The sequence below is a fragment of the Peromyscus eremicus genome, chromosome 7 (assembly GCF_949786415.1).
Source record: "Peromyscus eremicus chromosome 7, PerEre_H2_v1, whole genome shotgun sequence".
In the NCBI taxonomy this organism is placed as follows: Eukaryota; Metazoa; Chordata; class Mammalia; order Rodentia; family Cricetidae; genus Peromyscus; species Peromyscus eremicus.
The window spans coordinates 32,765,628-32,790,046 of NC_081422.1; the positions used below are offsets into that span (position 1 = coordinate 32,765,628).

The 24,419-nt window shown below is 41.2% G+C and overlaps 2 protein-coding genes across 2 annotated transcripts; one reads left to right on the forward strand and one right to left on the reverse strand.

Moving 5' to 3' along the window:
• The first annotated feature begins 2,404 nt into the window (after positions 1-2,404).
• Positions 2,405-4,513, forward strand: LOC131914171 (rab GDP dissociation inhibitor beta-like). The gene is given in 3 exon segments (XM_059266763.1): positions 2,405-2,510; positions 2,513-2,739; positions 2,741-4,513. Coding segments are annotated over 3 exon segments (1,338 nt in total). The 3' UTR covers positions 3,746-4,513.
• Positions 4,514-20,932: 16,419 nt separating this feature from the next.
• LOC131914172 (olfactory receptor 8A1-like) lies at positions 20,933-21,865 on the reverse strand. Its single transcript, XM_059266764.1, has one exon. The coding sequence runs from the start codon at positions 21,860-21,862 to the stop codon at positions 20,933-20,935; it is 930 nt and encodes a 309-aa protein (XP_059122747.1). The 5' UTR covers positions 21,863-21,865.
• Positions 21,866-24,419: the final 2,554 nt, after the last annotated feature.

Here is a 24,419-nt window from a genome sequence, read left to right on the forward strand (position 1 = left end):
TTAATTTCCATTCTGCTTAGAATTGCTGAGTGTGAGAGGATTCAGTGAGTGAGAAAGAATGGCTCACTCGTGTCTCCCTGAAAGTAATGTGTTCCTGTGTGTGCTTCTGTGGAGACAGATTATCACCCTGGTTACGGTAGGAGTCCTTCTTCCAAACTGTAACAGGCACAGTATCAGAAGCAGTGGCAGAACAGACATCTATTTTCCTCTTCAAGGCAGTGTCCTCAGCTGTTTAATGAAACAAGCGCCCCGGTAGGCAGGAATAACTATAGAATTCAGCTGAAAAGGGTGCTGGAAACAATGGCTTTGCCCCTTCCCAGTTGTTACACTGTGTCTTACAGAGGCGCCACGAGGATTCCCAGGCGGCATCAACCTGCGCCATATTCCGCAAAGGGGAAGGGAGATAGGAGGTATTTTCTCTCATTAGTTTCTGTGTGGAAGTAAAGTGAGCGTGACGTACTGCTGCTTCCTGAGTGAACACAAAGGCCACACTCTCTTACCTTAACTTTGTGAGAGACAGAAATCTCTGGATTTCTACACAGGCCATTGTATATTTATCTGCAAACCAACGACAGCCTTTAGTTCTCTGGCTGCTCTCAAAATGGGACACCTTCTGTGTATTTACACCCAAACTGCAGGTGACAGCCCAGGGACAGAGCCGTAGGGATGTCTGAGTTAAAGAGGAAATCATCATGTGCGCTTATTACTTCCTGAGGTAACTGTAGACATTAAAGATGTGTCTCAGATGTAGCATAGTTCTGAACTCTGTTTACTGAGCAAGTATCTAGCATGAAGCAAGAAGGGAACAGGCTGCAGGCAGATGACTCCCCCACTGTGAATCAGCCCAAAGCAGCCGAGTCCTGCACAGCGGAGTGCCGGCTCCTTCTGTGTCCTTGAAGGATAACACCTGTGAGAAGGCCTTCTTTTTGATCTCCTGTGGAATCTCCCAGAGGGAACAATGACTCTGATTAGTGACAAGATACAGCAAGGGCAGACAAGTGTTTGCTTTCTGTTCCTGGAGCTGTGAAGGTCTAGACTTGACTTTACAGGCTTCATCTTAGGGAAAGGGCCACCTAAACTTGACTTTACAGGCTCCATTTTAGGAAAGGGCCACCATCTCAGACCACCTGTTGTACTCAGTTTCAGGAAGGACCTCAGGAATGTGCCATGACATTAAAGATACAGAGCAGTATCCTCCTGCAGACATCCTGTCTGTGGTTTATGGCCCTTGAAGATATCTGGATAATCCTGCTGAAAGTCCAGATAATCCTGTTCAGCAGGTTGTGGTTCCCCGCCAAAAGTCTAACCCAATGGTTTCAAATGTGGTTTAGTTTAGACCAATAGTTTCAAAAAATCACCTCGCCCCATATGCCTTCTACCCAATCCCAAGCATGTAATTCCCGGCTTGTGGTTTTTCCCTATAAAAACTCTCTACATCTGGGCTCATGGATGCTACATTTCCTTCCATCTGCTGTACGGTGGCCCAGGTTGAACCTGAATAAAAGGACCCTTACGTGCTTGCATCAGAAACCCGGCTCCTTGGTGGTCTCTGGGGTTTTTGTGAAACGGGTACAATATAACAAATAGCTGAGTTAACTATTTATGAAGAAAAGGCTTATCCTGGCCACAGTTACAGCTTTCAGGCCAAGGCCTGGCTGTTTGGGGCCTGTGGTAAGGCAGCACCTCACTGTAGGAGTGAATGGTGGAGCAAAAGCACTCATCTCACCTCCAGGGGGAGAAGACAGAACAAGGAAGAGTCCAGGGTCTCCCATTTCCTCAGTGGCTCTAAGGCCTTCTACCAGGCCCAACCTCTCAAATCTTTCTTGATTTCACAAAGGCACCTTCCTGGTGGCCAACCCTGCCCATACATAGGCTTTTGGATCACAAAGGCACCTTCCTGGTGGCCAACCCTGCCCATGCATAGGCCTTTGGAGGACTTTTACCATTTCACTCTTATAGCTGTGCAATGATTTAGGCATTATGTTACCCACTTTTTTCTAAGTATAATGGAATTTTCTGTGGCTCCATAGAAATTTATGCTTTTTTCTCTAACCAGAAATCTCTCATTTATCTTCTCTTGGTCATTTAGGATTCAACTGATTATTTAGGAATCATAGTACAAATGTCACCTTAATTATGATAGCGCTATATAACAATAAACACATTATAAATTGAAAACATCATTAGTTAAAAATGTTTAATCCGCCCCTCCCTCCCCGCCAGGTTCTTCTCTTCCTGTTGAGGTGGCGGCCGGCCTCGCCTCCTAGTCAGCTCCGCTTTTCTTCTCTTCCGCTATCCCCCCCCCCCCCCCCCCCCCCCCCCCCCCCGGACCCAGAGCGGCCAGACTTCTCGCTTCTTTCTCTACGGTGGCCCCCAGAGCCCCTGCGTGCGCTCCTTCCCCGCCATGAATGAGGAATACGATGTGATCGTGCTGGGCACCGGCCTGACAGAATGTATCCTGTCAGGGATAATGTCAGTGAATGGAAAGAAGGTTCTTCACATGGATCAGAAACGTACTATGGAGGAGAAAGTGCATCTATAACACCACTGGAAGATTTATACAAAAGGTTTAAATTACCAGGACAACCACCAGCATCACTCGGGAGAGGAAGAGACTGGAATGTTGACTTAATTCTTAAGTTCCTTATGGCCAATGGTCAGTTGGTGAAGATGCTGCTTTACACAGAGGTCACTCGCTATATGGATTTCAAAGTGATTGAAGGGAGCTTTGTCTATAAGGGGGGGGGGGGAAATCTACAAGGTTCCTTCCACCGAAGCAGAAGCCCTGGCATCTAGCTTAATGGGACTGTTTGAAAAACGCCGCTTCGGGAAGTTCCTAGTTTATGTTGCCCACTTTGATGAAAAAGATCCTAGAACTTTTGAGGGCATTGACCCTAAGAAGACCTCAATGAGAGATGTGTATAAGAAGTTTGATTTGGGCCAAGATGTTATAGACTTCACTGGCCATTCTCTTGCACTGTACAGAACAGATAACTACTTAGATCAGCCGTGTTATGATACCATTAATAGAATTAAACTTTACAGCGAGTCTTTGGCAAGATATGGTAAAAGCCCGTACCTTTATCCGCTCTATGGCCTTGGAGAATTGCCACAAGGATTTGCCAGGTTAAGTGCTATATATGGAGGTACCTACATGTTGAATAAACCAATTGAAGAAATCATTGTGCAAAATGGAAAAGTGGTTGGTGTAAAATCTGAAGGAGAGATTGCTCGCTGTAAGCAGCTCATCTGCGACTCCAGCTATGTAAAAGATCGGGTTGAAAAAGTGGGCCAGGTAATCAGAGTGATCTGTATCCTTAGCCACCCTATCAAGAACACCAATGATGCCAATTCCTGCCAGATCATCATTCCACAGAACCAAGTCAACCCCAAGTCAGATATCTATGTTTGCATGATCTCCTTGGCACACAACGCGGCAGCACAGGGCAAATATATTGCCATTGTAAGTACAACTGTGGAGACCAAGGAACCGGAGAAAGAAATCAGACCAGCTTTGGAACTCTTGGAACCAATTGAACAGAAATTTGTCAGCATCAGTGACCTCTTTGTACCGAAAGATTTGGGAACAGAGAGCCAGATCTTTATTTCCTGTGCCTATGATGCTACCACTCTCTTTGAGACAACCTGTGATGACATTAGAAGTATCTATAAGAGAATGACAGGATCTGAGTTTGACTTTGAAGAAATGAAGCACAAGAAGAATGACATTTATGGAGAAGACTAACAGCAGTACATATAATGTAATTAGGACAAACAAAATTTGGCAAATAATGTATATTGTATGAAATCAATATTGTAAGCTCTGCTTTTATGATCAAAATGGAGATTGAAGAGTGCTATACCAGTGAATACTACTTCCCTTCACTTTTCTAATATCATGTATTAACTTGTTTTCATCAATGGCTACTCAGAATTGGTTGGTTCTGTTCAGTTTAACCAGACTGGATTTTTTTTTTTAGTGAAGGAGCTGTTCTAAACAAATATTGATAGAGAACTTGATACAGTATTTGTATCTTTTAATCAGTGTAGCCTTTGTGATTGGGTGCCTCTGCTCAAGAGCTGGATCTATACAATTTGTGCCGCCTTGATATTGGGAGTCTAAATTGAATATTCTTTGGTTTGGGAAAAAATTCAAAGTTTTCTTGCTTTTGCTATGTGAAGTATTAAAGCAGGGCCCAAACAGTAGACCCACATATTTTGTTCATGTGGGTATAAACTTCTAACCAAACTTCAGACTTAGAAAGTTGTTTGAAGGGAAGCCAGTGTGTGGTATTTTAACCTACTACAATTGCTGAGAAGGAGAAAGGAATCTTATGGTAAGTAGGGAAAACATAGAAACATCTTTTTATCCCAGGTATGGCTTCTTCAATGGACCAAGCTGCAATGCAGTATTGATTTGACAGAGCCTTGATTTCAATGATGTCTGTCTCAAAACGGCTCCAAATGATTTCTGTACTGCAAAATAAAGCCAAACTCTGGAAACCAAAAAAAATTTTTTTTTTAATCCATCTAACCCACTAAACACACTAGCTTAACTCAGCCTACCTTACACTTGTTCAGAACACTTACCTTATTCTGCAGTTGGGCAATGTTTTCTACTGTTTGCTTATTATTTGAGAATGTCCCCTGGAGGTTCATGTGATAAAGCTAAGGTCATCATTATAATTTACTCATTTAACAGATGGTTTAGTTAGTATTTGTATTTAACCCATGGCTGTTACGGTTAAAGGTCAATCTCTTATATGACACCCACATGCACACATGTACATGACATGTATACACACATTAAAACAAGGAACAGCTCATTGCTTACCTTATAAACCTCTCTTAGGAAAGGCTTTTATTGGACCCCATAACATTATCCAAAGCAACAGCAGCTACTTTATGAATGCCTTGGGTCTTTGCCTGTCATTGCTTTGGACTCTTGATGAATGAATGCATGCTCTGGTCTTTGCTTCCAGAACAAACATATTTCATTTATATTTGATGTTCACTCTGGCAAATATTTCTTAGTTACAATCATCTTCTGCAGCTTCTCTTTGAAAACCTCAGCACTGTCAGAACCAGCCTGCTGCCTTGTCACCAGCCTTCACGTTATAAGTTTGATGCCTCTGAAACATTGCAACCACCCATAACTTGCTGTAAATTGTGTGTGTGTGTGTGTGTGTGTGTGTGTGTACAGAATTATTAGCATAATCTTAGTGAATCATAAGAACTTCTTACCTAGCTGGGATTGTTAGTAAACCAGGCAGTATGGGCTTCAGTACTGGTATTCCTTCCACACCAAAGTACTTTCCTGTTATCCACAGTGTAGCACTCTTCTTCAGGAAGGTAGATTTCATGGGTGCTGATGGTTTCTGTCTTACTGATTCACTTTCTGTACTTTGATATGTCTGGTATCATCAGTTGTGAGAGCCTTTACTCATCTGCTATGATCACCACTGACCTCTACCTTCATGATGGTTAATTTGAGTTTTATCTCAACAGTAATTATAGCCAGTATGGTACCTTGTCTCCAAAATGGAGGGCTCTGGGTTTGGAAGTTTATCTCGGTGGTAGGATGCTTGCCCTAGCTCTGAGAGAGACTGAGAGTAGTTGTTCTCTTGTTCTTACCAGGAGTGGGGCATACCATTGGGAATTTTGTTGACATGAGATCTAAAAACACAAAATACAACATCTCCAAACTTTTGCAATACCCCTGAGAATCAGTTGTGATTGATCCTATGGCTGACTGGGAACTGGTGACTCACCGCATTGCCCAGCTGAGTGAAAGAGAATCTGACTCCATATTCATTTAGGTAAAGAGTAAAAGTCAAAGTTTGATATATGATTTCTACTTTCAAATTGTTGTAGAATATATACATATATATGTATACACCCCCCCCCACACATATATATTATATGCCAACCAATGGTGAGTTGAAGGTATCTTTAATAGACTATTAGCATACCATGAGTTCTCACAGTAATGATGTTAAAATATACAACATGATTCCAAGCAAAGACAGAGTGTAAAATAAAGATATGGCTATTTACCTGTCATGAAAGCCAAGGCAAATCATATATTAAAGCTATAGTCATTTAAAAATATGAAACCATGAAATAATTGTATGAAATGGGCTACAGGCTGGTCCTTATGTAATCTCCACTGACAAGGTATGTGTGTCTGTTTCCACATTTGTGCATTTGTATAACATAAAAGATTGACCTCTGGCATACCTATGATATTTAAAATATACAATGTGGCCATCCCGTGTATTAAATGTCTTTAATAAGGATGTCCTTTGCTTGTTGGGCTTGGAAATATTTAGGGATGTAAGAAGGTATTTTAAGAAGTCTCCCCACAGATTTTGAGTTGGTCCTTTTGCTTGTTGACACTAGAGGGTTAATATTTGGTTTTATTTCTTTAAATGTAGTTCTTGTAAGATAGTTGACTACAGAATCTGAAGTGTAGGTTCATTTTTGCTCTTATTAAAATAACAAAGAGAGACTAGAAGGGATTCAAAAATACAAATACAACCTGAGTACTGTGGAGAGCAGAGGGAGAGTGAAGGAGAATTGTAACCAGATGTGGAGTGTGAGAGAGCTGGGCACAGCCTAGAATGTCTTCCCCACCCCTCCTGCTTCTCTCAGCCTCCCATCTGGGTATTTTCTTACTGAAAAAAAGTGACATACATCTCTTGGTCTCAAAACATAAAATCTGACCCTGGTGAAGTCAGCAGGTGGGGATTTTTTTGGGAAAGATACAGGGTACTTCATAGAACAGCAGAGAAAGTTAAGAAACCAGATTTGCAAAATGACAAGTGTCCATGGAAGCTAGGCAGCTAGAACCATAGCTGAGGCCATAAGTAAGGGATGTACTGGCTTAAGGCATGAGGATGAATGACCACTGACTCCTGATCCACCTGATATCACTACATAACATACTTCATTGTTAGTAGTTGTCAATTTGTCTTTTCCACTGTAGACTCAAAATTATCCTCAATTATTTTTTAATATTTATTTATTATGTATATAGTGTTCTGCCTGCATATATGCCTGCATGACAGAACAGGGCACCAGATCCCATAATTATGATTGTGAGCCACCATGTGGTTGCTGGGAATTGAACTCAGGACCTTTGGAAGAGCAGCTAGTGCTCTTAACCACTGAGCCATCTCTCCAGCCTTCCTGGATTCTTTATATTGTTTTCCCAGAACATTTCTGAGTGGAAACATTAGTTGGTGGAGGCTGAGTGTCCTTCTGCATTGATCACAGAGGGCACATGTAGATGTTTCCTCAGGCTCTATTATCTGGTGTAAGTAGGCACTAGATTCTCCTGACAGAGAAACAGGTGTGGATGTGGAAAGCCACACATTAGCTCTGCCTCACAATCCTTCAGATCTCTGAATTCTGCTTCTGAGGGAGGCTACTCCTGATCTTCAGAAACCCAGGTCAGGTGCCTCCATATCATATTTTCACACAAACCTGTACTTCTCTTTGGAGGAGTGATCATATACACACTTGACTGCTAGAATTAACTCCATGCCTCTTTGTGATGGATGGTTGGCATGAGATTTTGCAAGTCAAGGAGTATAGATTTCAGGTCTATACACACATGAGTGCTACATTTGCTCAGGGATTCTCCAGAGATAAGATTTTTTTCCTTGTCCTGCTCCATCCAGGACTAAAGTGGAGGCCAGCCTCTATTTTTGCCATCTCTCTGAGAGGCAAGTCTGTTCATTTAAATAATTCAGGGTTTACCTTCTTTATCTATTGGCTCATGAGAGTGGTAAGGGGGGTGACATGATGCCATCTCTAACTATCCTATCTAGGTTCCACATGTGAAGCTAAGGCTCTAGATCTCCAAAGATTGACATACATTCACAGGCTTCTTGTAGCCTTTATTTACAATTTCAGATTTTTGGCTTGCTTACCTCCCAATAGCCATGTTACAACTGTTTCTCTCTCATATAAACTATATGGTGAAGTAATAATCTACATATATATATATATATATACATATATCCCATATATTTGCTGTTTTGAGACAGAATTTCTCTGTGTAACAGACCTAGCTGTCCTGGAACTCACTTTGTAGACCAGGCTGGCTTCAAACTTACAGAGATCTGCTTGTCTCTGTCTCTGGGGTGCCGGGATTAAAGACGTGAGCTACCATGCCCATGGTATATGTATTTTAAGTTGTACTGCACTAAGATTTTAATAAAAGAAACTTGAGGAGGAGAATATATGTAATTCTACATTCTGTTCAGTTTTTCTGAAACCTAAAATTATTTAAAAAAGACTAAGGGATCCGAGAGATAGCTCAATGGTTAAGAGCACTTGCTACTCTTGCAGAAGATCCAGGTTTCATTCCAAGCACCTACATGAAGGTTTACAACCATCAGTAACTCCAGTTCCAGGGACCTTATGCCTTCTTCAGACTTTTGAGGACACCAGGCATGCACATGGTGCACATACATACATTTAGGCAAAACACTCATACACCTACAGCATACATAAAAACAACTAAAATTATTAAATAGAGATTATCTGGTGAATATTCATCTCATTATATATTTTGGACAATGGGCCATGGATATGATATGGGACAGTCCTTATTCTTTTGGCCTAGATGGGTTTGCTGAGACCCCTAACAGAGCATATTTCTTAAATTCCTATCTCTCACACGGCAACTTTACAAATCTCAATGGGCATCTAGGGAGGTCACCGCTTGAGCCTACGCAATGGCTGCACCTGTGAATGCTGATGCTGTATTCTAGATCATCACCATATTGATGGCAGACCAGCCTTTCTTCTCCTCACTGATATTTACAGGAATCACTCTTCCAGGCCCTACTTGGAAAGGATACTTATGTTTCTTAAACTAGGAGGCTAGAGAGTTTCCTGGTGAAACTGACAGGTCTGAAATGCTTTGGATCCCTTGAAGTGGTTGTATAGATACTCTTCATCTAAAGCCATGCTTGTCCAAGCAGGAGCCCAGCTCGGCAGCATTGACGCCACCCACAATCTTAGTAGATATGCAACTTCTCCAGCACTTGGGAAGCCGAGGCAGGAACACCTCAAGTTAAATGGCAGCATGAGCTATATTACTATATGTAGTAATACAGAAGATTAAGCTCTTAATCTTCAATCTTTTCGTCTAGTAAATGAACAGCAGTGGACTAAATCTTAGCCCTTTGTCCTCATGATCTTCATTCTGATTCTGGCTAAAGTTTGAAAATCATTCATCAAGAATGTTGAGATGGATCACTGGGTAAAAGTGCTTGCCACCAAGGTTGACACCCAGAGTCTGATCCCTGGAACCCACATGGGTGAAGGAGAGAACCAGTTCTTATAAATTGTCCTCTGACCTTAGTACATGTGTGTGTCCATCCCCCAATAAATGAAATTTAATAAATAAGCCATTGATTTGTCTACCAATTGAGCACTTGTTTTGATTATATTGGAGTTGTGGATCCTGAAAACATAGTGTTCAATGTCCTTTAGCCATTTTAAATCAAATAAAAATAAAAATGTAATATTGAGAATGGCGTAACACATCTTTTGAAGCAAAAGCACTTTATGTCTAGCTCTTTTTGACTGGAAAATTGTAGAGCTGTTTCTAACCATTTCCTGGAGTACATGCTTACATGCTTTGTCTGGTTGTATCATTGGCCCAAAGCAATAAAACTTGTGTCAGTGTCTAATTCATATTGGAGCTGTCTTACTGCAAATCCCTGGCTAAGAGAAGTGGCAGCATTGTACTGGAGGATTTCTTGGAGGAGGGCAAGCTATAAACCTTAGCAGTTGGCAGAAGGAGGGAGATGGAGGAGAGAGAGAGAGAGAGAGAGAGAGAGAGAGAGAGAGAGAGAGAGAGAGAGAGAGAGAGAGAGACAGAGAGAGACACACACAGACACAGACAGACAGACAGACAGACACACACACACAGACACAGACAAACCCATGCACGAGTATTAAATAATTAAACAGTGTAGATTGGAGTATTTAAGAACCATCTCTCAAGAGTCTTTAGCTAGGGCTGTTCCCCACTGTCCATGTTCCGGTGCAGCACTATGTGCGTGGCTGGGGCTCTGGCAGACCTGCATTTCAAGTGTCTGAGAAAACTTTCAGACATAAAGATGGAGATGAGATAGTGGTCTTTTGCCAGAAGCCTGAGTCAAGCAAATCCCACAGATGTGGGAAAGTCATTGCCATCACCTGGTGTAGCTTTTTGTTAACTCTCAAGCTAGGATCTCCATGAAGGAGGAGAGCTTTGTCTTCTTGGACCCCTAGCACCTGAACAATGCCTGCCATAAAATCAACACATAGGAAAAAAGTTAATGAAAAACTGACACACACACACACACACACACACACACACACACACACACACACACACACACGAAATAGATCTCTTGCCTCCAATTTCCACAGGAACCAACCCAGAAAGCCAAACAACAACCCACACGGTAACTGGTCCACAGCAGTCAGGGTTTGGTCAGTGACTGCCATCATCCCTCAGTTTTACTTTTGTTTTTATTTGGGCCAAACAGCAAAAGCCAAACGTGCCCCTTAAATCAGTCATAAGTATGCCCTGCTTTTAGTTAGCTCACACTAGCGACCTCCAATCAAGACAGTCCCGGAGTGGGTTCTTTATTCACCTGAAAGTTTCCACACTCCTCTGCTTGAGTCTTAACCAAAACAAGAGACAGCGGCTGAATCACTTGAAAGCTCTAAATAAGCCTCTGCTTGTTCTTATTTGGTGGTCTTTATTACTTAACCCTTTCTCTTCCTCTTTGTAAAATGAATGAATATGATGATCTCTCAGAAAGGTGAGCATTAGCTGATCCTGGATTTGTAAACTGTGATGTGAGAGACAAGCTATGTATGCTATTTCATGCATGGCATCTACCTGTCTGGGGAACTGGAGAAACACTCGTAGGTGGGACAAGCAGATTGAGCTCATCTTTCTCTATAGAATCTTGGAATTGTTGAGAGGGACCCATGTCCCCAGTCCTTCTCTGCCTGTGCACCTCTCTATGGATCTAAATTGAGATGCTCAGTCTGAATCTCTGCCTTTCTTTATACTACTGGGGACACCAGAGTTCTGTCTTAATACTCACACTATAAAGTACATGTTCTGAAGACAGACCATATCCCTAGACCAAAGGAATGTTGTGGAGAGCTGAAATCAGGAGAGCTGATTTCAAGTGTAGAAACAGAGCAAGGGCATGAGATACATACACACACACACAGACATACACACACACACACACACACACACACACACAAACACACACGCACACACGCCAATGGGAGAGTCTAGGAGGTGGAAGTTTTATTTACGTTTTTCTTAAAATTTTTATTAGCATTTATTGTACAAAACAAAAATTATGGGTTTTGTTATGACATTTTATACATGTGTATAATGTATTTTGATCACCTTTAGTTCCCTGTTATCATATTCTGATCCCCTCCAACTGTTCCCCTTCCTGTCTCCAAGCCTTCCTTCTACTTTCAAGCATTATCTCTATTTTTCTTTTTAATTATTATTGCTATACACATATATACATATAAATATATAAATACAACCGGATGAATCTATTTAGAGTATATATATGTTTTTAGGGCTGACCACTTGGTATTGCAAAACCAATTACGGGGCATGTCCCTGGGGAAGACTGATTATCTCTCAGCAGTAATAAATTGACTTTAGCTCTTTATCTAGAGGTGGGGTCTTGTAAGGTTTTCCCCATCCATGTTGCCATGTCAACTGGTATCGTCTTAAAACATTCTTTTGTATTTCAGAGCATTGTTGGTTCACAGGTACACCACTGATCATTTTCCCATGTCCATGCATTTGTTCTTTTCAGAATGTCATATAGTTGGAGTTGTGCTCTCTAGTCTCTTCAAGTTGGCTTCTTTCAGTTAATAATGTACATGTGAGCCTTTTATAGTGTACATAGTAATGTACAAATAAGTCCTACAACTCATTTTTCTTAACACTGAATATCTCACTGGATGTACAGGTGCCCACTCATTTAACTTTGTACTCATTGTTCATTTGGAGGAGATGTTTGCATATCTTGTTCTTTATCAGATATATTATTAACCAATATTCGCTTCCAGTATCTGGCTTACGTTTCTTATCTCAGTTAATCAAGGCATTATTTTAATTATTTGAGACAGATATCACCATGTGACCTAAGCTGGTATTGAGCTGCAGGGCTCAAGTGATCTACCCCCTGCCTCCTGAGATGTGTGTGTTTTACATATTCCCACATTGCATATGTTTCTTTATTGCATATAATTTTAATATACATAAACATCATCGTGTTTTATTTCTCATCATCTTTATTTTCTCACTGTGTAGGGTATCTCTAAGCCGTATTGCCTGTGACTATTCTTTTTTATTATTTAATTTTTTTTATTTTTATTGTGCAATACAATTCAATTCTACATATCAGCCATGGATTCCCTTGTTCTCCCCCCAGCCCACTCCCCATTCCCACCTCCTCCAGGGCAAAGCCTTCCCTGCGGACTGAGATCAACCTGGTAGACTCAGTCCAGGTAGGTCCAGTCCCCTTCTCCCAGGCCGAGCCAAGCGATCCTGCATAGGCCCCAGGTTTCAAACAGCCGACTCATGCAATGAGCACAGGACCCGGTCCCACTGCCTGGATGCCTCCCAAACAGATCAAGCCAATCAACTGTCTCACCCATTCAGAGGGCCTGATCCAGTTGGTGACCCCTCAGCCATTGGTTCACAGTTCATGTGTTTCCATTCGTTTGGCTATTTGTCCCTGTGCTTTATCCAACCTTGGTCTCAACAATTCTTGCTCATATAAACCCTCCTCATTCTCACTAATTGGACTCCCAGAGATCCACCCTGGGCCTAGCCATGGATCTCTGCATCCAGATCCCTCAGTAGTTGGATGAGGTTCATAGCACGACAATTAGGGTGTTTGGCCATCCTATTACCAGAGTAGGTCAGTTCGGGCTGTCTCTCGACCATTGCCAGCAGTCTGTTGTGGGGGTATCTTTGTGGATTTCTGTGGGCCTCTCTAGCACTTTGCTTCTTCCTATTCTCATGTGGTCTTCATTTACCATGGTCTCCTATTCCTTGTTCTCCCTCTCTGTTGTTGATCCAGCTGGGATCTCCCGCTCCCCCAAGCTCTCTTTCCCTCAACCCTCGCCCTTCACTACCCCCACTCATGTCCAGGCTGTTCATGTAGATCTCATTCCATTTCTCTGTCATTGGGCAATCGCCGTGTCTTTCTTGGGATCCTGTTTTCCAGGTAGCCTCCCTGGTGATGTGAGTAGCAGTCCAGTCATCCTTGTTCCACATCTAGTATCCTCCTAATATGGCACTTTCTTAGAAAATTGGGAATCCATCTCCCCCAAGATCCAGCTATACCACTCTTGGGCATATACCCAAGGAATGCTCAACCACACCACAAGAGCACTTGTTCAGCTATGTTCATATCAGCATTAATAGCCAGAACATGGAAACAACCTAGATGCCCTTCAACTGAAGAATAGATAAATAAAATGTGGTACATATGCACAATGGTATACTACTCAGCAGAGAAAAACAATGACATCATGAGGTTTGCAGACAAATGGATGGATCTAGAAAAAATCATCCTGAGTGAGGTAACCCAGACTCAGAAAGCCTGTGACTATTCTTAACTATTGCAAAGTCTCCATTTCCACAATAAATGATCTGCTAACTTCCTCAAAGGTGGACTCCTATTTTGTCCGTTTCCTATCACCAAAAATAATAGCATGAAGTGTATTTGCATACGTCCTCCTGTGCATGTGGGAGGCAATACATCTGAGTCATATACACCTGGGCCAGAATTGATGGGTCCTGTGCACACTTAGCATTATGCTTCCTAAGTAATGTCTTTGTGTTTTCTAGACCAGCCACAGTGCACAAGTATTCTTCCTCACTAACATGCATCCCTCTCCAGCTTTTAAACTTTTGCCGGTCTCACATGTGTAGGAACACATATCACTGGTTCCTGTGTTTAGTGATCTGAGAACATCTTCATGGGCTGGGCAGCACTACAGGCTTCCTCTGTAAACTGGGTTCTCCGTGCATTGCCTATTTATTCTGATCATGATTGTGATTTTCATCGTTTATCACATATGGGGGGTTTGGATATTAAAATGTTATCCCATTTATTATGTTTTTCTTAGAGTGGCTTACATTACTATCAAATCTATCACTGATGTCCTTTGCTATGTGAATTCTGTAACATTTTTATAATTAAAATTAGTCACTATTTTTTTTCTTTATGGCTTCTCACCTTAAGACGAGCATTTTCCTTTATATTTTATTCTAACTAGAGTCAAATTACAGTGATAGGAGGCACATTTCTTGGAGGAAAGAGAAGAAAAATAAATGAGTACAAGAGCTGGGCAGAAATGACTGTCTTAACATCTGTTACATCTTTCTAGGCGTGTTAGAAAGCTTAAAAACTACGCTTCCCAGATTATCTTGAACCTAATTGTAAAAATAATTGGTTTCTGTTAATTAAAAGCATTTGTGTGATATATGGAAGGTGAGAAGTGTAATCATAATTACCTAGTGCTTGAAAAGGTTACTGGGCCTTGCTTAGTAGTTCAGTAGGTTTGGAATGAATCTGAAAATTGCACATGTAACAAGTTTTCAGATGACATATATCTCAGGGTTCTGTCATTTATTTTGGTCTCCCAAGTATGAGAAGGATTCTCCATGGAAACATTGAGAGCTCTCTGACTTCAGATCGTAGCCCCTGGAGAATTATTTGAGGGCTCCGTACTAGTCATCCTAAAGCAATGAGCACATACAGGATGGTTAATATTGACCATCAACTTGACAGGGTCTGGAGTCACTGAGGAGATTAGCCTCTGGGCCTGTCTGCGAGGGAGTTTCCAGATTAGTTGGGATGACCCACTTTAAATGTGAGCAGTACCATTCTCACTTTTGCATTCACGTCCTTAAACAACACAGATTCCTCATCTGAATAAAACTTGTGATATTGCCTTTTTGAAATTGGCTTATTTTGATTAACATGATGATTCGATTTTATTTTCTGTCTATTTTATCTTTAAGTGATATAATTTCAGTTTTCTTAAGGGCTGAATGATATTCCAGTGTGTCTACAGGTCAAATTTTCTTTATCTATCTATCTATTAATGGACACTGCGATGGTTAATTGACTGGATTTGGGTCAACTAAGGGACACACACTAGATTCACCTGTGAGGGAATCAAGAGAGGTTGAGGAGGGAAGGTCCACCCTGGATGTTGTAACTTCATGGACTGAAGTTTTATGCTAAATAAAAAGAGGAAAATGAGGCAGCCAGCTCTGTACTCGCATTCATCCTCTTCTGCTGCCTGACTGCAGATGATGATTGCGTGGGGATGTGCACCCATGAGTGCAGAGCCTGCAGAGCTCAGAAGAAGGTGCTAGATCCCCTGGGACTGGAGCTGTAGGCAGTTGCGAGCCATAAGGGTGCTGAGTGCTGAACTCGGGTCCTTTGCAAGAACAGTACACAGCCTTAACTGTTGGGCAGTCTCTGCAGCACCTCTGGACTCTTTGAGGCAGTGCTATCAGTTTCTAATACTTTTTGACTGTCTGATATGGAGGAAGTTCTGGTTTGTTCATCTCCTGCTTTTCACTTCAGACCTAGAGCCAACCAGTTCTTTAGAAATTTGCTTTCTTTAGTGGGGAAACAAAAGTTCAGAAACACAAAGAAGGTTCTAGACAGATTGTTGCTTCTGAAGGAGTCATACTGTTTTCAGATCTTTCCGACAGAACTGGGAAATTCAGGACCACAGAGTTCTCAAATCATCACTGCTTTCTTTCCATAAAGATATCCAATAACTTTACCAGGGTATATTTTGTTGTTCATTTTGGGGTAATTTTCTTATGTGATATATGATTTTTCTTGTTTTTGTTCTTGTTTTCTTCTTCCTTTTTCTTCTCTTCCTCTCACCACTACTAGAGCATAAATATATAATGTACATAAGTGTATGTGTGTGTGTACACATGTATATGTGTGTGTGTGTGTGTGTGTACACATGTGTGTGTGTGTGTGTGTGTGTGTGTGTGTGTGTTTGCTGAATTTATCTTTCATCTTGTGTTCTGTTCCCTTTGTTTGGATTTCTTCACTGAAGCTCTTACTTTAATTTGTTCTCCTTCGCCCAATTTCTGTATTTACTGTTTTCCCATAAAAATCTCATTTCATTTTTAGTTTTTCTTTTTTATATACATATATATTTGTATATATATATATATAATAAAGAAAAGCAGGCTATCAACTTGAGAGTGGGGAACATGGCAGGGGTTGGAGGGAGGGTGAAAAGGGAGGGACATGATATAATTCTATTTCAATTAAAATATTTTAAAAAATACTAAAAAGTATTTCAACAATTATTTTAACTATCAATAACATTAGTTTTATAATGAATTTCTTCATTATTTCAAGTAAACATGATTTTTTCCATATCTTATATTTTGCATACATACTTCAGGAATTGGGAATAAAACGTGGATGTTTAAAAGAGAAAGGTGCCTCATAGACTAAGACATCTAAATGCTTGGTCCCTGGTTGTTGGTATTCTTTGGGGAGTATTTTGGAGGAGCAGTATTACTGCAGGAAGTACATCAGTGGGGGCTGGTCTTGAGAGTTCATAGCCTCACCCCACTTACAGTGTTCTCTGTCTCCTTCCTGGTTGTGGTTAAAGATGTGATCTCTCACAGTCGTGAATATGGCTGAGCAAGTATATTGTGGAGTTGAGTCTTTTGAGCATATGCCAAAGAGTGGTATAGCTGGGTCATACAGTACATTTATTTTTAGCTTTTGAGGACTTTTCACACTGATTTCCAGTGTCTGTCCCAGTTTGCAACCACAGCAACAGTGAAGGGAGGTTCCCATCCCCCACATCCTTTCCAGCAATTGATGTTGGCTGTTCTATTGGTCTTAGCCGTTCTGACAGGGCTAAAATGAAGTTTCAAAGTTGTTGTCATTTGTGTTTTCCTAATTGCTAAGGATCCTAGGCGTGTTTGAGATATTGTAAGCCACTTTCCTTTTAATGAAATCTATTCATATATATATATATATGAATATATGATATATATATATATAAAATCTTTAAAGTTTTAAATTTATTTATTTTACATCCCAACCACAGTTTCCCCTTCCTCCTGTCCTTCCAGTCTGTCCCCCACACCTCCCTTCTGCCCACTCAATCCACTCCTCCTCAGTTTCTGTTCAGAAAAGGGCAAGCCTCCATGGATATCAGCGAAACGTTGCATATGAAGTTACAGTAACTCTAAGCACCACCCTCCACCCCCTGTGCTAAAGGGTGGACAAGGTGACCCAGTATGAGGAATAGGGTCCCCAAAGTAGGTAATGGAGTCAGAGACAGCCCCTGCTCCATTGGTTAAGATTCCCACAAGAAGACCAAGCTGCATAACTGTAATACATCTGCAGAGGGCCCGAGTCAGTCCTATGCAAGTTCTCTGGTTGGCGGTTCAATCTCTGTGAGTCCCCATGAGCCCAGGTCATTTGACTCTTGTGTGTTTTCCAGTGGTATCCTTGGTCTCTCTGGCTCCCATAATCCCTCCTCCTGCTTGCAACTCAATTCCACTCATCTCTCCATCTGTCCATATCTGCCCTGGGCCCTTGCAGCCTGCCCCCCAAGAAAACAAAAAAGTAAAAATAATAAAAAAATAGAAGTGAAAAAAAATCTCATTATACAAGCTAAAATGTGTCATGGTGTGTCACCCAGTAGGCCCTTTTGCCTGAATAGCTTTGCTTGCAAATGTTCATTGCAATGAGTCATGTCTGATTTGAGGCCTCTGGCTTCTGCTGCACCATCAATACTGGATCCTCAGTAGGACTCTTCTCTGATATTCTACTGTTGTCCTGTATCATGGGGATCCGGCAGCTTTGGTTCTGCAGGACCAGCTCCTTCACATGTTCCAGCAGCTCCTAGATGGGATAGATGTTGGGGTATCCCAGCATCCCAAAGCACTGGATCTTGGCCTGAGTGGTAGTTGAATTGGTCAGCCCATGGGCTCTCTGGTGCCCATGACACCAGGGCCAACTCTCCTGCTTTGCCCAGGCAAGGGCCAGTTCTTCCACACTCATAGCACCAGAGCCAGCTCTCCAGCTCTGTCCTGGTGAGGGGCAGGGCCAGCTCACCTGAGTGCCAAAGCCGCCAAGGGGCAGGGCCAGCTCTGTGCAGCCCTCAGGCATCAACATGCTCATAGTCTTTAATCATTTCCTGAATTCTATTGTTTGCTTTGTAATTTTTCTGACCCAAAGTTTTGTGGTTACTTCCTGAGTTATAGTGGTTTTATAGTGTGTTTCAGATCATTTTGAAAGAATGTATGACAGCCATTTATGTGTGTTCTTGTGTCTTGCTTTATGTTTCCTGTAGGAGACTATCCTGCTTTCCTATTGTGTTTTAAATGGAATTTCTTTTTTTTTTTATGTTAGAAAAACAGCATTTAGCATGTACTTAAGTTTTCTCCTTTTTTTTATGATTATTTCTGAGTTTACAACATAATTACATCATTTTCCTTTCCCTTTCCTCCCTTTGGCCCTTTTTGCTTTCTTTAAAATTAACACCCTCTTTTTCATAAATTGTTGTTAACATGCATATATGCGTACCCCTATCTATATCCCTAAATTTGTAAGTACAACCTGTTCAGTCTGTATAATGTCACTCATATATATTTTTTCAGGGCTGACCATTTGGTACTGGATAACCAATTGTTGTGCTCTTCCTGGGGAAGACTACCTGTCTCCCTCTCTGCATTTCTTAGCTGCCTGTAGTGCTTCGTGTAAGATTTCTCTTTCCTGAGACCTTGAGTACAAGAAAGTTGTGACAGAAGATAAATCTGAGCAGTGGAATCTGACTGCTGGTCTCTGTCTGCTTCCTTCTGTGCTTAGGGTCCATCTTATACAGTATATTTTACTCCTGTTTATGAGCTGCTGAGTTCTAGAGTAGTGCTGAGGTGGTGTTCCATCTGTGGTGGAAAATCTAGGTTCATGAGAAATGATAGAAATGATAGCTTGTTGTCTAGACTTCTCTGAACCCTGGAACATCTGTGGGCCTGGTGAGTGACTTAATTTCATCTTGATTATTATTTTTTTGTCGTTAAGCTCTATATGAAACTACTGTTTTTTAATCCTGCCTGTAGAACTCCCTGCGTTAATTTCTGTGAAGTGTTCATGATGCCTCAGTGCCTGGGCTCTCCTAACTTTCTGCTTTCATCTGGTCCCCTCTGCCCCCTTTCCCTATTGTTGCTGTTGTGCTGTTCGGGTTTTATGCGTACTAGCAGATTCTCACAGCTCTGGAGACTTCCCAGTGCCAGCACTGCTGTGGTCCTTGCAGTTCTTATCATGGTTCAATTACTTTCCACCACGATTAGAGCAGGCAAACCTCCTTTAGTGGTAGCTGCTTGCCCACACTCAGCCTGTGGAATTTGGCACAGGATAATTGTGAGGAAGCTTGGGTTTTTCAGATTTAATAGACAGCTTTGGTGCATCTTTCTGTTATTTGTCATCAGAATCTACCAGTAGATTAGCTTGTTTATGAAGTCAGAGCCCCCATCATGCCTTCAACTGCCCACTAAGCTCTTAGTTTATGGTGGACATTTCAAACCCAAACCTTAACAGTTGCTAAGGACATAACACAAAATGTCATGTTGATATTCTTGTGGAGGAATAACTTGGGAGAAGAAGGGAAAAGAGGAAGTATTCTGATGAGAAGGGGACTGTGCTTCACTATTTTTAGGATGGCTCACTCTGATGTGTGTAATCTTATGTGAAAAATGTCAGAACCGAATTAATATTTTCACCTGGACAGTAATAAGATCATGAATAACTCTCAAGTTGTAATGCTGATGTTTAATTTATACGTTACAATAAAAACATTAACTGTTAAATAAAGGATTTAGGAAGGAGGAAATGAATCCCAAATGAAAGAAAAATGACTATGTCATAGGATTTCTATTGCCGTGAAGAGACACTATGACCATGGCAACCCTTATAAAGGGAAACATTTAATCAGGGTGGCTTGCTTGTAGTTCAGAGATTCAGTCTTGTAGGTGGAGTTTTTCATTGAGACTGCCAGTCAGCTCTGTCCCACCAGCCAGCTCCCAAATCACCACACAGAGACTTATTATTAATTATAATTGCTTGACCAATAGCTTAGGCTTATTACTAACTAGTTCTTACTTAAATTAACACATATTTCTTATCTATGTTCTGCTGTATGGTGGTACCTTTTTTCAGCATGGCATGTTCATCTTGCTTCTCTCTGCATCTCCTGGTGACTCCCCTGACTCTGCCCTTATTTCCTGCACTTTCCCCCCTGGAAGTTCCACCTAATCTTTTGCTGCCCAGCTATTGGCCAGTCAACCCTTTGTTAATCAATGATAGTACTACATACCCAAACTGTACAAAAAGATTGTTCCATAGCATGGTCCATTATCATCATGGTGCCATGCAGGAAGACATGGTGCTGGAGAAGGAGCTGAGAGTTTTACATCTTGATATGAAGGCAAAAGGAAATGGACTGAAACACTGAGTGTGGCTTGAGCATATATGAGACCTCAAAGCCCACTCCCACAGTGACACACTTCCTCGAACAAGGCCACACCAACTCCAACAAAGCCACACCTCCTAATAGTGCCACTCCTTTTAGGGGCCATTTTCTTTCAAACCACCACAGACCTTAAAAAAATCAACAAATAAAAATGAGAGCTAGCTGCAGAAGAAAGGAGGTAATAAGTAGAAGAAACACATACTCAACTGTAGAGGGAAGTGATTGTTTTGTCTTCACAGTTGAGTAGGCTTATGGAGGTTATTGTATAGGTATGTATAATCACTTATTCTTACATGGAGAAAGATCAACATTTACATCAAAAGAGTTTTCTCCTCAGTGTTTTGTCCAAGGCAACCTTCACCTCCTTGTTCCTCAGGCTGTAGATCAAGGGGTTGAGCATGGGGATCACTGTGGTGTAGAACACAGAAGCTACATTCTCCTGGGCCAGGGAACTGGCTGTGGAAGGCTTTAAGTACATGAATGCAGTGGATCCATAGAACAAGCCCACAGCTGCCAAGTGGGAGCTGCAGGTGCTGAAGGCTTTGGACCTACCCTCAGTGGAGCTGATGCGAAGGATGTTGGACAGGATGAATGCATAAGAAGTCAGTACTGTTAAGCTTGTGACAATAATATTGAATCCAGCTAAAAAGAGGACAGTCATCTCCACATCATAGGTACTAGAGCAGGAGAGTTTCATGAGTGGGAAGATCTCACAGAAATAGTGGCTGATGAGGTCTGCACAAAAGTCTAGTTTTAACGTGAGGCCAGTCTCTATTGTTGAGCCAATGAGTCCCATGGCATAGACAAAAGCTATCAGCATGGAGCAGAGGGCAGGAGACATGATGATGTTGTAAAGCAAGGGGTGGCAGATGGCCACATAGCAGTCATAGGCCATCACAGTGAGCATGTAACACTCAGCAATGACAAAAACAAGGAAGAAGTAGAGCTGCGACATGCACCCCCCATAGGAGATGAGGTTTCTTTGAGATACAAAGTTGATGAGCATTTTTGGGGTAATGACAGAGGAGTAGCAGAGATCCAGGAGTGACAAGTTGCTGAGGAAAAAATACATGGGGGTGTGAAGATGTGTGTTGAGTCCAATCAAGGTGATCATGCCCAGGTTACCCACCATGGTGACCGTGTAGATCCCCAGGAAGAGGAGAAAGAGGGGCAGCTGGAGCTCTGGCCTGTTAGTTAACCCCCTGATGATGAACTCTGTCACCATGGAGTGATTTTCTGCAACCATTGTGTCTAGATGGGAGTCCTGTGGGGTGAGAGAGAAGGAGCTTGTGAGGGGCTGTCCTTGTTCTTCTTGGAGCAGCTGGTTTTCTGCATTTGACACTTGCTGAGCTGCCCTGGTTGTGACAGATGCATCTTCTCCACATTGCTGCTCTTTGGTGTCAGAGCTAGCCTAGGGTTTCAGAGATCTTGAAGCTGAGAGCCATAGGAGAGAGATCTGAACTTCTTATCGGTTTCACAAATGTCTCAGAATTGTGGTTCTGGGCCAGCAGTTACCTTCTTACACAAATGATCAGGTTTCATTTCATAGGCATTAAACCGAAAGTTTGTGTTGGAGACCAGGATTCTGTTTCAGCAGTTTCTCTAGGGATGTTGATGTTTCTCAACTCTGTAACTAATCAATAGTATTTTCATAGTTCATAACTGTCATGTATGCAATTTCCTTTAAAAATTTATGTGTATGTGTGTTTGCCGGAGTGTAGGTATGTGTATCACGTGCGTGCAGGAGTCTGTGGAGGTCAGAAGAGGCATCAGATTCCCTGGAACTGCAGTTCCAGACATTTGTGAGCAGCCATGTTGGTACTGAGAATGGAACCTGTGCCCTCTGCAAGAGCAGTAAGTGCTCTCAACTACTGAGACATCTCTCAGGCTTTATATAAACTGCACAGAAAATACACAATTTCTAAATATTCAGTTAATGAACATTCTAATATTTGAAATAGGTGCCCTGTCAGGATGACCTGATCAGGATGATTCCTCTCCTATTGAGTTGCAAGACAAGTTCTGTGTCTGAGACACAGTAACATCAATTGAAAAGTTGGTTGTGGAAATATCATGGGACAAATCACATTTAAAAATATTCATTCAAAAGTTGATCAAGATGACTCACACATAGGATCCCAGCACTCAGGATGTGGAGGCAGGAGGATTGCTAGGAGTTTCAGTACAGCTGGACTATACAGTGAAACTGTTTCATAACACAAATAAACAAAATCTCACTTAAATACTATCTTTCTATGAAAATAGGAGTTGGTGTCTAGTAGTTTCAGTGACTCAAAATCCTTGAGGTTCTTACCTGTGGTCCCAGGCGTTTTTGTCCCCAGTGTCACCTGCTTTGTGTGACCACCTGGAGCATTTAGAAAGCACCAATGCCTGGATTATGTCCAGATGTTCGGAGCATACAGTATTATCTTCAGGGAATGTCCATAGGTAACTTATGGTTATTACTAATTTCAGAAAATAGTATCAAAACATGGCACCCTCAGACTTCTAATGGCAAATACTGAGATTGTAGACATGTCTGTAGGAAGCAACCATCAATGTTGCTGGATACATTAATCCACAAATTTCTTCTTGTGTTGGAAAATGTATTTCTTTTTTTTAAAAATTTAAAAGTGTTCACTGGGTTTTACATTTCTATCAGAGATCAGTATTATAAATGCCAAAAGTTCTGGGTTAAACATGTGTGGAGAAGCATTTTTGAGAAAATCAATGTACCAGAGAGACTTGGAATTGAACTCACATGTGTTGTCTCTAGTTTCTTCCTTTGACTTTGATGTGAAGTCTTGGAGTGCCCACCTGCCGTCTAAGAAATGTGTGACTCGTGCAGGTTGTGTCCCCGACATCCTAGGATGTGCACAGAAGAAGAGCAACACTGTCCAACATGTGTTGTTTCTTAGGAAATTAAAACACTGAACGTTACATTTTATCTGAAGTTACCCAGGTCTTTTAAAATTTTTTTAAAATTAAAAATAGACTATTTTAATCCCAGCACTGGGGAGGCAGAGATAAGTGTTACTCTATGAGTTCAAGTCCAGCCTGGTGTACATGTGAGTTCCAGGACAGCCAAGGCTACACCGAGAAACCCTGTCTGAAAAAAAGAGGAGGAAAAAGAAAAAAAAGAAAAAAGATTCTTCTCTCATATAATATATCTGATCACATGGGACACAAGAGTCAGTTGAAGGACTGTGACACCTGGTCTCTTCTGTATTTGTTCAACTCCCTTGTTTTTTGTGTCTTTGTGAGTCACTTCATCACCGCTTAAAACTAATTTATCAAATTTTGGAACTATATGAAGGATATTGAAAAATTTACTGCACTTTTAAAAATCAAAAGTGCCATATGTGTATTGTACTTATTAGAGATTCAGATAAACAATGACAAAACAACAAAGAAAAATCCCAAACAAGAAAAAATTCACAAAATATATGAATATAAATATGGCTTCTCACTTAAAACATAGTATTAGTAGGAATTTTTTGTATATTTGCATCACATGTTATGACAATGCATTATGATCAAATATTCCTTACATTCTAAGAGATAAGAACTTTTGAATGTCTCCACCAGAGTTAATAACACACCTTGAGGTTACTTAAGATTTGAGAATGCTATCCTCCTGTGTACTCAGTATATTTGTTTAACCTGCCTTTAAGAGGACAATGTAGCAATCAACTTTAATTGCCTCCATGTAAGCAACTTTTACAACCTAAGCCCATGCAAAGCTGTAATCTTTTCTTTTATTTAAATCTTTATTTCATACGATATATTATGATCAGATCTGA